This window comes from Anopheles marshallii, chromosome 2 (genome assembly GCF_943734725.1).
Source record: "Anopheles marshallii chromosome 2, idAnoMarsDA_429_01, whole genome shotgun sequence".
Taxonomy (NCBI): domain Eukaryota; kingdom Metazoa; phylum Arthropoda; class Insecta; order Diptera; family Culicidae; genus Anopheles; species Anopheles marshallii.
This window is the reverse complement of record NC_071326.1, coordinates 54547033-54560294: the sequence shown is the minus strand read 5'-3', so window position 1 is coordinate 54560294 and position 13262 is coordinate 54547033. Positions and strand designations below refer to the sequence as shown.

The 13262-nt window shown below is 35.0% G+C and overlaps 1 protein-coding gene across 2 annotated transcripts; it reads right to left on the bottom strand.

Moving 5' to 3' along the window:
- Positions 1-6898: 6898 nt before the first annotated feature.
- Positions 6899-10053, bottom strand: LOC128709954 (eukaryotic peptide chain release factor subunit 1). 2 transcript variants are annotated; one of them, XM_053804990.1, is made up of 7 exons: positions 9965-10053; positions 9494-9893; positions 9167-9412; positions 8935-9090; positions 8630-8827; positions 8410-8557; positions 6899-6981 (listed from the first exon to the last, which is right to left on the bottom strand). In XM_053804990.1, the coding sequence occupies exons 1-7, from the start codon at positions 10048-10050 to the stop codon at positions 6899-6901; spliced, it is 1317 nt and encodes a 438-aa protein (XP_053660965.1). In that variant the 5' UTR covers positions 10051-10053. The 2 variants fall into 2 exon arrangements, with proteins under 2 accessions (XP_053660965.1, XP_053660964.1); XM_053804989.1 differs by lacking the exon at positions 6899-6981 and adding an exon at positions 8171-8250 and having other exon boundaries at positions 9965-10050.
- Between the last annotated feature and the right edge of the window lie 3209 nt (positions 10054-13262).

Below are 13262 nucleotides of genomic sequence, written 5' to 3'. Positions count from 1 at the left end.
TACGATCTACGCGCTAAGCCGTCCACAAAGTATGGAGTAGGAGATGTTGTCTTGGTACAAAGAAGTCAATTTAATCCAGGAATGAAAACAGCGCCAAACTTTCTAGGCCCTTACAAGGTTGTAAATATTTTGCCAAAAGATCGGTATGAAGTAGAAAAAATCAGTGGCGAAGGTTCGCTACATACAACTACAGCATCGAGCCAAATGAAGAAATATAGGGTAGAATTGACTACCGAATAATATCCGAGGCGGATGCTATGTCAGGAGAGGCCGTGTAGATGTGTAAGGAAGAAATGGATGTGGAAGTGTGGATGTGTAAGGAAGAAATGGATGTGGAAGTGTGGATGTATGAAAGAGGATTGAAAAAGAAAGAGAAAAAACACTGAGCGCGAGCGAAGCAAGCTTAAACAGGAGAGAAGAGGTGTGGAAGAGAAAGAGAAGGAATAGAGAGAATATAATTAGCCACGTGCGGCTGGATGAGGGATTCGCGTATCGACGGTCAAAGAGGAAGCATACTGAATTTGTAATCGGTTATCTTTTAATAAATACTCCCCACTATTCCCTTCAACTTTACATACATGACAACGAAAATCTAGCAAAAAAATTACTTGATCAGACGTATGGAAAAAACAGTAGCTTTAGATTAGAAAATATAATCCTGCCAGAATTTGTAAATGAAGAAAAATTAATAGCCGGAACTATGGGAAAACATAATCAACAAAAAAAAAGAAAACAGCCCCAGGAGTAGATAACATTACATATGAAATGCTAAAACATTTAGATGCAAACTCCACGAAATGCATAATAGACGAGATCAATAAAATGTGGCAACAAGGGAAAATAAAAAAAAACAATACAAAACGATAAAGGCAATAACAATCCCAAAACCTGGGAAACACCCAGAAAAAATCGAAAACTATAGAATAATTGCACTTTATTAACAATAATAAAAATCAGCAATACGGCGGTCCTGGAGAAATTAAATAACCACTGCACAATCAACAAAATTATCCCTGAAACCTCCTTTGGATTCAGGAAAAAAGATCTATTCAAACGTGCACAAATCTAATTAATTGCATCATGGAAAACAAAAATAAAAAATTAAAAACAGGAATTATATTTCTAGATTTAGAGAATGCGTACAATCAAATAAAACTAATAAAATTGGTTGACAATTTAATTGAAGCAAATACTCCCACACAAATAGTGAAATGGATCGCACAATTTTTAGAAAATAGAACAGTAGAACTCATTAGTAACAAAAAGAAGATAAACAAATTAGTCACTGATGGATTACCACAAGGGGACGTGCTATCACCAACGTTATTCAACATCTATACAAGAAAGCTACACCAAAGAATAAGCAAGATCAAAAATACAAAGCTAGTGCAATACGCAGATGACTTTGCAATTGTGGCAACAGGGAGAAATGATGTAGAACTACAACAAACACTTCAAATAAGCCTTCAAGCATTCGAAGCGGATGCTTCAGCAATACATCTAAAAATCAATATAGAAAAAAACAAAGCTAATGATAATGGGGAAAAATAAAAACATGTGCCTAAAGCTAAATGATAACAGTGTAGAAAATGTAAATACATACAAATACCTTGGAACGATTATTGACAAAAAACTCAATTTCAACAAACACATAGAACACATGAAAAACAAAGCAATAGAAAGACTAAATATATTTAAAATATTATGCACAAAAGCTAATAGTATGTCACCCCAAAAAGCCAGAACAATATACCGTTCTTCCATTAAAAGCCTAATAGAAAGATGGTCCTCATTTACAATCAACAACAGTAACACAAACAGCAACAAATTAATTACAGTCACACACACAGCCTTAAGGAAATGCTCGGGATGTACAAAAACCACTCCAACGAACTCACTGCATGCGGTGAATGCAGAAATACCACTGAAAATTAGAAGAAGATATATAGCAGGAAAAGAAATAACCCAAGCCTACACATTTTCTCCAGCAGTTCGAAAACAAATTAAAGAAATTTCCAAAACAAAGCAGAGGAAAAGAAAGACAACCAACCAAGAAGAAATAATCAGGAAACATAAAAACTGGCTTAGCAAAATATCCATAGCAAAAATTAATGACATTGAAGAATATGTTAAAATTAACACGAAAATAAAAGAGAAAATAGACAACAACAAAATGAAAAACAAAGAAGCACTAAAACAAATGACGTTAGAAATGATAGACGAAAATGTAAAGAATAAATCAAGTATTTATACTGACGGAAGTGTCGCAAATGGAAAAAGTGGAATAGGTATCTATATAAAAGATAAAAACAATACCTGATACTAAAACTTTAAAACGGCAAATCATGCAACAGTAAGCACGATTGAACTTATAGCAATAGAAAAAGCAATTGAAATAGCTAATCAACTAAAACTAAGAAATAATGCTATCTTAACAGACAGCCTAACAAGCTGCACAGTACTGAAGAATGAACTGGAAAGGAACTGGAAATAGAAGAGATAGTGAAAAATATACATGAACTAGGTAGCCAAATTAACGCCGAGATATGGTGGATCCCGGCACATGTGGGTATCAGTGGAAACGAATGGGCAGACCGACTTGCAAAGCAAGAAACAAACAGTGATTCAGTACTAGGAAATAAAATAAGATACATAGATATATTCCAAAGACTTAAAAATAATATGATAAAGGAAACCAAAGAATGGTACGAAAACCAATGCGAAAAGAAAGGGAAGAAATTTTTTGAATTCCAAAAAACTTTTGAACCAGAACCGTGGGAGACAGGTGTCAACATAACGACCAAAGAAATTAAAATAACTAACAGATTACTAACAGGCCATGACCTCTCACCATTTTGGCTCAACAAAATGAAGATAGCAGAATCAGGAATCTGTGATACATGCAATGCCCGAACACGGGACGACATATGGTATTCGACTGCAAAACATACGACGAACTAAACAGAAAGGAGATATCATTAGAAAAACTAAAAGAAAAATGGAAAGAAAAAACTGGAAAGGAAATCAAAAAGATCGTTAAATTTATACAAACCAACGAAATTGAATTTTAAAGAAAAGAACAAGAGAACATAAACAGGAAAACAAAATGTAATGACCATATGATGAAATTGTCAGGTATTAATGCCTTCAGCTAGAGTGAGTAAGCCTCTGATTGTGTTCACAAACTGCTGGTCGGTAAAAAAACACAGGAGGATACATCCTCACTTGCAAAAGACGAATAAGAAGAAGAACCTGCCGCGGAAGATTTGAAAACCGACCTAAACCGAGCTGAGCCGAGCCGTGCCGAAGTTCAAAATTAACAACCAAAGTTATACGCGGTCCGTGTGGAGGCAACCTAACTGTTATGGTCTACAGTCTGGACGCTCCTTAATATCGCCATAAACTTCAGCAAACATCTTTTGATCATTTTTAGACAGTTTCCCAAGGTTTTTTGATTACGTTTTTGAATCCGTCACGAGATTTTTTAACTCCAATCCATCAATTTTTTAATGCAAATGAGAACTTTTTTTGCCCGTATATGTGGAAGGGCCATGGAAGAGTTGCTACAATGACGAGCTCTATGAACTGTACGGCGAACTTACTGTCGTACAGCGGATTAGAAATGGATAAGTCATTAAGTAAGAAGTATGCTCCATAAAGAAACATACATGGCAAACCGGAAAAAAACTCAGGACAAATTCAAAGATATATGGAAAGCAGACAAAAAATTATGTAACGCATTCAAAAATTGATGGGACGCAGTCTAACATTCTCGGGACGGATTCAAAAATTACTAGGACGCAATCAAAAAATCCCGGGACCGATTCAAAAATAGCTGGGAAACTGTCAAAACATTGCGGGATACCCTGTAACAATCGTCAGTTCAAATCACACCAGCCAAGCCCGATTGGCTTCCATCATCATCTAAATCATTGTACTTAACCGGATATTTCGGGTTTGCGATTGCAGCATTATTACCCTCCATATTTGGATTGTTTATGGGACGAAACGATTTTCAGTATTGCAAATTATTATTTTTTAGCCGGTCGTCTGTGCTTCAGTAATCCTTTACACAAGCTAAGCAAAACCTCAAGAGATATAGGCCTGCTAATTCTGGATTTTTAAAACTGTTTTTACCCGGAACCTGGATATTTGTTCCTGAATTGGTGCCAATAGGTTGTATAATCTGATGCAAAATTGTTAACAACAGCTTAAGTGTAATTTGAAGTACTCATGCAAAAATGATACGTTGCATATGGGTATCACAGTCCAGGTTGGAGTTGAAAGCAAACAGGATGTGTCGTATATTTTTACGATATATTTCATTCGTGATAATCGATCAAGGTTCAGGACTGATCAACTACAATGACCAAATATCTGAACAAGGCCCCTAGCTGTCCAGACCAGACGAATGGCTACATTAGACTAAGAGACGGACGAATACCCTGAGGCTCAAGGTCTGTTAAAACAAATAACTACAACAACAGCATTATGTGAATCATGCTGTTGCCTAAGCAGTTCGAAGGAAATAGTTTAACACGTTCGGCTCCGCAGCATCCAAATTTGCGTGATGCCTTATGGATATCGCCTTGAACGATTTTGACACGGCGTGAAACGTGTTAATCTGAATCGAAAACTGACCAACTTTTTGCATCGATTATGTGATACGCAGTTCCCAGTGCCCGATGTTTAAAATACAGTAGAACGTGGATTATCCGGGCAACTGCGGACCGGAAACATGCCGATTAATCGATTTCCACGGAACTTTTATCCGTGTCCGTATCTCCTTTAGATGTGTGTGTGCAACAATTGAAGATGAAATGACAGGTCAACGTTAAAAATATTCATGTTTTTAATATTAGCAGTTCTTGTTTATTAACAATATAGAAAATTTACCAGGGAGTTTAACTAGATAAACTCTATGTAGAAAACACAAACAGAGACAACACTGTAGAAATTATTAAGTTTTTCTCTGATCAACCGGTGATGAAATTCAAAACTATTCTACTAGTTGTCATGACTCACGGATAATCCTCCTGCCGGTTAATCACATCCCGAATAGTGAACGTTTTATTGTAAATTCAAATTTTGTTAAGCAGTGCAACACCCTTTTGTTATACGGTAAAAGACGTAAAATAGTATTTATTAATGAACCTTGTTTTCATTTCAAAATTTAAAAATATTTTGACTCCATATGCTCAACATACATTGTTTCGTTTCTTTCTTGAGGTGATGTGTTGTAGTACTGTTTATGTGAACCAGAACCGCTGATACGAAAGTACTTTTAACTGAAGGGCGATGAGAATTGCCCGTGACACATTTCGGGTTTGGTTCGGGTGTCAGTTTTCGACGAGTTTCGATATTGGTCCTTCCTTGATGAAATTTTTTTTATCCTGGAGAATGTTCTCTCAGTGTCGTCGTTATTTTCGATGGCTCAAATGCAAGTATCGATTTCAAGCGACGGAGCACATTGATGGAATTGCTTTTGGAAAACGTTTCTGGTGGATTGAGTGGTTTTTTCAACGGCCAATTCAAGCAGTTGCTATAGGTATGAAGAACACAAATGGACACAATGCAGTTCCATTCAGCACGGTGAATCTTTCGAACACTTTTGAATGGCTATTACGTATTTCTCAAACGTGAGTGGTCACGTGATCTGGCCAAAATTTTTCCCAGCATTGTTCAGAACACTTATCCCTTGCAGTTTTTTTGTAAACAAACAAACCTACAGCTTCTATCGTCAAAGCTATAGGTGTGCAAGTATACTTAGCCGTAGACATCTACGTAGACCAAACGGATTCCTTTGGTATGTCGCTTGGGTTTGGAGAATTGGACTCTACAGGGTGTTATACAAAGGAAAATATGGATACTTTGCATTATTCATTCATATTGAATATACAGGTAGTGGTTCCTCTACGTGGTTCCTCTTATACGCGGATTCGGAAATACGCGGATTCGGAGATACGCGATTTATTGAAATTGGACAGCTGAATTAGTTTATAGCACAAAATCTAAGCAAAAAGGTGTAAAATTGGTCTAAAATAGCTTCCATTGTCATATAAAACATTTGGTTTTAGTTTATTTTATTTAATTCTATCAAAGTGTAGCCTGGTTTGCCGAACAAATTAAGTGCAGAGAAGAAAGTCAACCATCTAACTTTGAAGTATAAACGATTTTACCCCCGGATTCGACTTATGCGGAAATTAGAGACACGCAATTTTTTTTTCACGCAGCGGTCTGCTTTAATAGCGTATCTGGGGGACTGCCTGTATATGAATAATTACGAGCGTCGTAGAATAGAAATTTACAAATATATATCCATTAAAGGTAATCAATAAAGAATGAAAAATTATAATAAATTTAGCCACGGTAAACTATTCGGTTGTGAATAGGCCAAAAAAAAACGGCATGTGGCAGATATGGCTCGGTGCTTTGTTGAGACAACAAGAAAATATAAAAATGCAATGTGATGTGTGATGTCATATCTTGTCTACTCTACAATAGTAATATAGCATTTGATAAAAGCGAAAAATTAAAACTTAAATAAGGAATTGTTACAGTTTTTCTCAGCGATAGTTTTTTATTTTTTTTTAATCAGTGAAAAATAAGACATGTTTGAGGCATGGATATTAATGAAGTCAATGATAGCTCACATTCGTTTCAGTTTGCATATGTGCTTATTATTACTTTTATTCATGTTTTGTCCAACGTTCATGTCCTGGGCAAATAGGTGTAGTTATGTGCCGGATTTATAGCTTTCAATTTAGAACATGAATTTTCGCTTTAATATTTTTCTTTATATATATATTTACTTTTAAGATCGATAGTAGGAGGTGTACATCGTTGATTACCTCTTTTTTATGCATACGCGATCATGCAACGCCAGTTTAATGAAGTTTTAATAGTCTTCCAGATCGAAACAATCATTATCCAATTCGTCCAACTGCATGCTTTGAAAGTCTACCTTATAACGCAGTATTCCTGTAAAAAGTGGAAATGTTTGGTGTTTAATATTTATATTGGTATATACATTACATTTGTGTTCAATGGGGAAAGACAACAAAAAGGGTAACGCTACAAAAATAGGTTCTAAATGTTTATCATCTTCCATACATCCTCACAAAAACATAAAATTATATAACGTAAAAACATTTATGCAGAATATGCATAAACGTTCTTAACGTTATTACATTATGATTTTATGCATACATTTAAACACAACTACTAAATATACAAATAGAACATAAAGGACCAAACAGTACTACGCAACATGGTATAGATGTGTGTTGTACTGTACTGTACTGTACAATTATTAATGCAAGGTAAGTGTCAATGTCAAAAGGTTTTTGTTAAAATTTTTAATAAATTCAACACACAAACATAATCACACAATCACGCAGATAAATTCAAGTCGAACATAATTATATATAAATTATAGGTGAGTAAATTCAATTACCTTGCCGAAGGAATGTGCAAGAATGAGTAGTTGATTATTAAGTATGAAAAATATCGTAATGGTTAAAAAGCGCATACACATCGGATAGTCAAGTGGTGCTTTTTTGTATCCATCACTCTTACATCGTATAAGCGCCTACTTTCTCAAAAATATAATAATAACAAACCAAAATATAGCTTGCCACGGTATACTATTGTTTCCTTCGTGCAATGAAATTGTATCCATGTTGAATAGCGAGAAAATATTAAATAAACATACATACAAACTGTCTGATTCAATGAATTGTTCAAGAGTGAGACAATTCCGATCCAAAAATCCAATAATTTTCCTTAAGAAATGATAATTTTTTTATCCAATAAACTGAGCATGTTTACAGATAAACATGCTAGTCTAGTACTGTTGGCAGTTTTCGATTCATTCTTGCATTGAATAATGCGTGTAAAATTGATGGTCTCTTAAATGGACAACTTATCTAAATGTGTGGTACACATTATAAATGATAATAACCGGAATGATGTATACGTTTTACCGAGTATATCATACTGTTACAGCCAAAAATAATTCAAACGAAACAAATAATAAAACAAAACAAATAAAACAAATAATAAACAAATGAAAACAAACAACAGAAAACCGTCGAGTTGATTAGTAGTGCGTACCCAATGAACAAAAAGTGTACCATATATAGGCATAATAATGAGGATAAAAAACAATTCAATAATCATCTAAATCAACATCATCCAATGGTTCATCCGCTTGTAAGGATTGAAAATCGACTTTGTAGCGTAGAATTCCTACGTTATATATTAGGTAATGAAAAGTGTATTCATTTGTTAAATCAATCCATATTTATACAAAACCCGCATGAAAGCATTAAGAAAGGGAAGAAAAAGTTATTTAGCAATAAGTTAGCAATATAAGTGTTTTTTACTTGAAGCACTACGTTTACTTACCTCCTATTCCTCCGAAACCACGTACAAATTGACTACCTTCTTGGGATTTATCCGTGATAATTTCCAAAGTTGCACCGAAACATTTATAGTTATTAGCTAACCACTCAAGTAGTGGTTGCGACTCGACCAATTCCATTTCAACGCCACTCTAAAATGTAGAGATGTAGTGAATTAAGGAAACAGAAATCGTACATATTAGGATTAATAAAAGTCACTCAACCTCCTTGTCAGTAAAATGAGATTTGTCCTTTTCCTGTTCAGGCGTTAAATGTAATACTGTGGTAGATGTAGCGCTTGCATGGTTCTTCAATACATAACGCTGAATATCCAAATTTTCCCAGCATATAAGAGTCTCCACCGATCCCAACTCTAGGGCCTTCAGAGTATCTTCAACGCCAAAACAGTATTTTCCTGTATCCTAAAAACGTAATCAAGAATATCATTTTATCAACAGTACCTTTTACAATGTGTACCTGCACATGTGTGTGCAGTCTCACCGCATGCAGATCTGATATTTTATCTTACCTGTGATATTTCGTCGAAGTATCTACCAATCAACTTTTTCTCTTGAATAAATTTTACATTTTGTAACGATTCTGCTGCCAGCTCTATTGCCTGATTAAAACCGTTTTCTCCACCGTAAGAAACATCGACAAGCTTGATGACTTTTGATTGCAATCTCTGGTGTGGATAAATGAAGAAAACATAATTCTCTTATTTCCTCTTTTAGATGAAAAACATACTATAATCAACCGACCGGATCGAACATATCAGACTGGCTTAGTTCCGTTTTAAAGTCAGCGCTACCTGCCAGAATCAACCCAGCAATGTTAGGTTTGTCATTTGTGATGAATAATTGGGTTGCAACCTCTGCTACTTTTCGTACATAATTATGACGCTTTTCCATACGCAATCTCGCAAAACGCAACGCAGACTGACCACCGCGACCGTGCTTTTTCGGTAGGTCAACAGTGAATTTGTGCAAAACTTCGCGAGTGTTCCCCTAGAACGATTAAAACAAGTGTTGCAGTAGATGATATTAACATTGACTCGTTGTATGTACTAGTATTCAATAAACTCGTACCTGTAAGGTACCGAAAAGCGCCCCGTTACCATCCATCACAATAAAACCAAACTTATTGTCATCGGCAAGAAGTGCAGTTAATGCTTCAGTGTGAAATTTGTTGTCACATAAATAAAGGGAGGTATTGATTGGTTTGAATGGCTCGAAGTCAATGTTGACCTTCTTTTCTTTGCCTTCTTCAGTGACGATCGTTCCACAATAAATCACTAATCCATTAGGAGGCACTTTGGTATAAAGTTTCAATCTGTGTTGAACAGACGTAATAGCGCCGAGTACGGAAAGACGGTTTACGCGGGATTTGATGTTTGATGCGGTTCCAAATTCATCTGCCAACATCTTGCTTACGCGACTAATTTGATCCTTTGGCGGTATGATTAACGAAATCATACTCGTTCCATTGCTGCAACGAACAGTGAATATTGTTTGTTGTAGAATACAAACAAAATCTTCAAAATGAAGTATTTTACTTACCCTCTTGCCATTTCCAAGCTCTTAATAAGCTTTTTAATCTTCCAAATTTCCACATTGCGGTCCGCGGATGTCTCATCGAAAGACATATTGCTAGATGTTGTCTTTTACAGTAAAAAAAATCAATGACAGTGGTAGAAAAGTGAGCTAGATGGAAATCGTGATGTATATAGAAGTATATACTTCAACGATACGTTTACGTATTCCTTTCAGTTATAGCGTACTGCAGATCATGAACTGCAACTGTTCGTTCTGTTGAGGCAAGGCGTAATCCGGGAACGGAGTTAGGAATCAACGAAAGTGTACTTTTATTGTGCGGACGACCGTTTTAAGCACTGCATTTCCAATCCAAGGTAGCCGGTTTTAATGTAATTCGAAAGAAAAAAAACGCATAGAATTAAATAGGTGAAAAATAGACTGCAATTGATTCTCACAATTTCATTCGTGGCAAATATGACGTAAAATTGTACTTGATGAAGGGTTTTCTTCTAATTATCTTCTTTTCTTTTTGTTTGTGCCTTGGCAAGTCAACTTTTCAACAATCTCGTAGTTCGTAGCACATCGTTTACACAAAAGGTTAGATGTGTTGGTGAACTGTCAAAACAGGTCATTCTTGCTTCATCGCTTGCACTCACACTACCTCACTTTTCATTCGTATGCTTTGGGCTGCACAAAACTGGCTATTTATTTTATTTCCAAAATTTATTCAAGAATGAAAATATGGATTTTTATTTCATGCGCCCAGTTACGCTATTGTTATATTCATTTTGGTTTACAATAATAAAGTCTTGATTCGACAATCTGATGCGAAACTAGTTGCAATGCTTGACTGACGTAGGAAGATCATTGAACAGATTGCGGTTATAACTTTACTACGATTAGCAATTACTCTTGCACGGCCACGGATTCGTTCACTTGTTTTAAAATATTACTTTCTCAGAAACTGGACGATTGCAATAGAACTAATTGTCTTTCACGATTTTCACTGTACATTTTTCGTGCGCGTTTTATACCATGACTTAAATGCCACATGGAGGATGCCATCATACTCTTCTGTATTGGCAATCACTCGTAATAAAAAAGGACACGACATTTTTGTTCCCGCTAACTAACAATTAACAAACCATTAAGGGTAAAAACACTTACAATGGGATTTGTTGTGTAGAATTGCCACGAACGATTCACTCTATTTACGATTCAATACGATAAAGAAACCAGACATTTACGGAACAATTAAGGTTACTTTCACATGTGGTTTTGCAATATGAAACGAGCGTGAATGTGTGCGTGTGTGTTTGCAAATCATTTGCATGGAATGTCAAACTGACACCAGGCAATGTCAGCAGAGTTTAAATATACTCAACATCAAATCCCATAGTTCCACCAAATCCAAACGTACGTACGAGCCAAGCGAGTGGCTGTGATGCATGCTAAAATCTACGTTCGTACTATATTACATGCTGGTTGCATTGATTTTCTGCAGCAGGGTTTTTTGGTTTATGTTTTATTATTCTTTCTGTATTCTTTCTCTATTTTTCAAAATATGAGCCAAAAGTACAGGCAGTTCCCCAGATACGCGGTTCCTCTTATACGCGGATTTTGGAAATTTGACAGCTTAGATAATTTATAGCAGAAAAAGGTTATTTAAGCAAAAAGGTGTTACATTGATCTGAAATAGTTTCCTTTGTCATATAAAACTTTTGCTTTAAGTTTATTTTAATGTATTCTATCAAAAAGTAGCCTGATTTGCTGAATAAATTGGGTGCAGAGAAGGAAGTCGGCCATCTAACTTTGAAGTATAAACGTTTTTACTCCCGGATTCTACTTACGGAAATTTGAGACACGCGGATCTTTCCCGGGTTATAGGGGTCCGCTATAATAGCGTATTTTGGAAACTGCCTGTATATCATTTACAAGCAATAGTGCCATCTATTGAGAAACTGTTTAGAATATTTGTCATTGGGAATTACATAATAATAATCTGGAAATGACATTCGCTAGAAAAAAAACATTATAGCATAATTATTATATCGTAGAACAAACGCACAAGTAGCATTTAAAAGTAGTGGCGCCATCTATTGAGATTTTATTGATTACAACTGTCAATAGGAATTTCATAATAAAACCCCACAAATGGTAGTGTCATCTATTGAGAATATGACTGTTTGGAACAATTGTCATTAGGAAATTCAGAGTAAAATCCTATAAACAACATCTGATAATTTAAAACAAATTATAGCATTATTGAATACCATGGAACAAACGCACGAGTGAAATTTGCGGTTTGTTATGCTGGATTGTACAGGCAATTACGCAGAGATATGCTGTTAAAGTAAACCGCCCTAATCCAGGAAAGATTCGCATGCAGCCTTTTCCCGAGTTACGCGAATAATGAGTGCCAGAGAAATCCGCATAACTCGAATTCCGTTAATATTATTGTTTTTTAGTATTCAGTGAGCGTTTTTTTTCTTCTTTTCACGTCACGAAGCACATTGATAATTATTATTTTTACATGTATTTCAACAATGAAAGTAACTTTTTACCAAAACAATGTTTTTAATATCAAAATGTAACATATTTTTCGGAAATTTTAAAATTTGACAAATAAAAACTTCAATTCCAAATACAAAATTTCACGGATTATCATAATTTTTGGATTCGCGTATATCGAATTCGCTTAACTCGATAAAAGACTGTACAGCCAAAACAGGCAGTCTCCGAGATACGCTACTTTATTTATATTTATATTTTATATATTTATATTTATTTATCCGCGTTTATTTCGATTTTGTGCTATAACCTAACTCAGCTGTCAAATTTCCAAAAACCTCGTATCTCCGAATCCGCGTATAAGAGGAACCGCGTATCTCGGGGACTGCCTGTACATAGTTATTTCACTTAGAAAACAATTAAACTAACATGAGTCTTTCCTCATTATTTTTGTTTAATTATTTATTGATATTTAGAAAATATTTTATCTCAACCGATATAACATGTTTTACACAAAACAAGCATGGTTTTGTATTCTATATTATTATTAATTACCTTACTTTATAGCATTACGGTGGCTCTATTTTTCACAATACATGATTGCTTTTAGCCGTGTCAACAGCTGTCTCTGAATATTGTCTTATATTATTACTTACGACACGTCGGTGGATACTAAATCATACATCATCTTTATAATAACATTATTCTGATTACTGCAATGAAAGTAATTCATAAGTATGCTGAAAGTAATTCATACTTAAGTGTGGTAGCATACAAAATTGAAGTAATTAAGTGTCTGAAATTGTTTATT

Coding starts and splice junctions, on each gene's coding strand:
- LOC128709954 (XM_053804990.1), bottom strand. CDS start 10,050: ATGTCTTTCGATGAGACATCCGCGGACCGCAATGTGGAAATTTGGAAG. Junction 8,558..8,629: donor CTCATTTTACTGACAAGGAG/GTTGAGTGACTT, acceptor TCTACATTTTAG/AGTGGCGTTGAAATGGAATT. Junction 6,982..8,409: donor TGGTTTCGGAGGAATAGGAG/GTAAGTAAACGT, acceptor CACTTTTTACAG/GAATACTGCGTTATAAGGTA.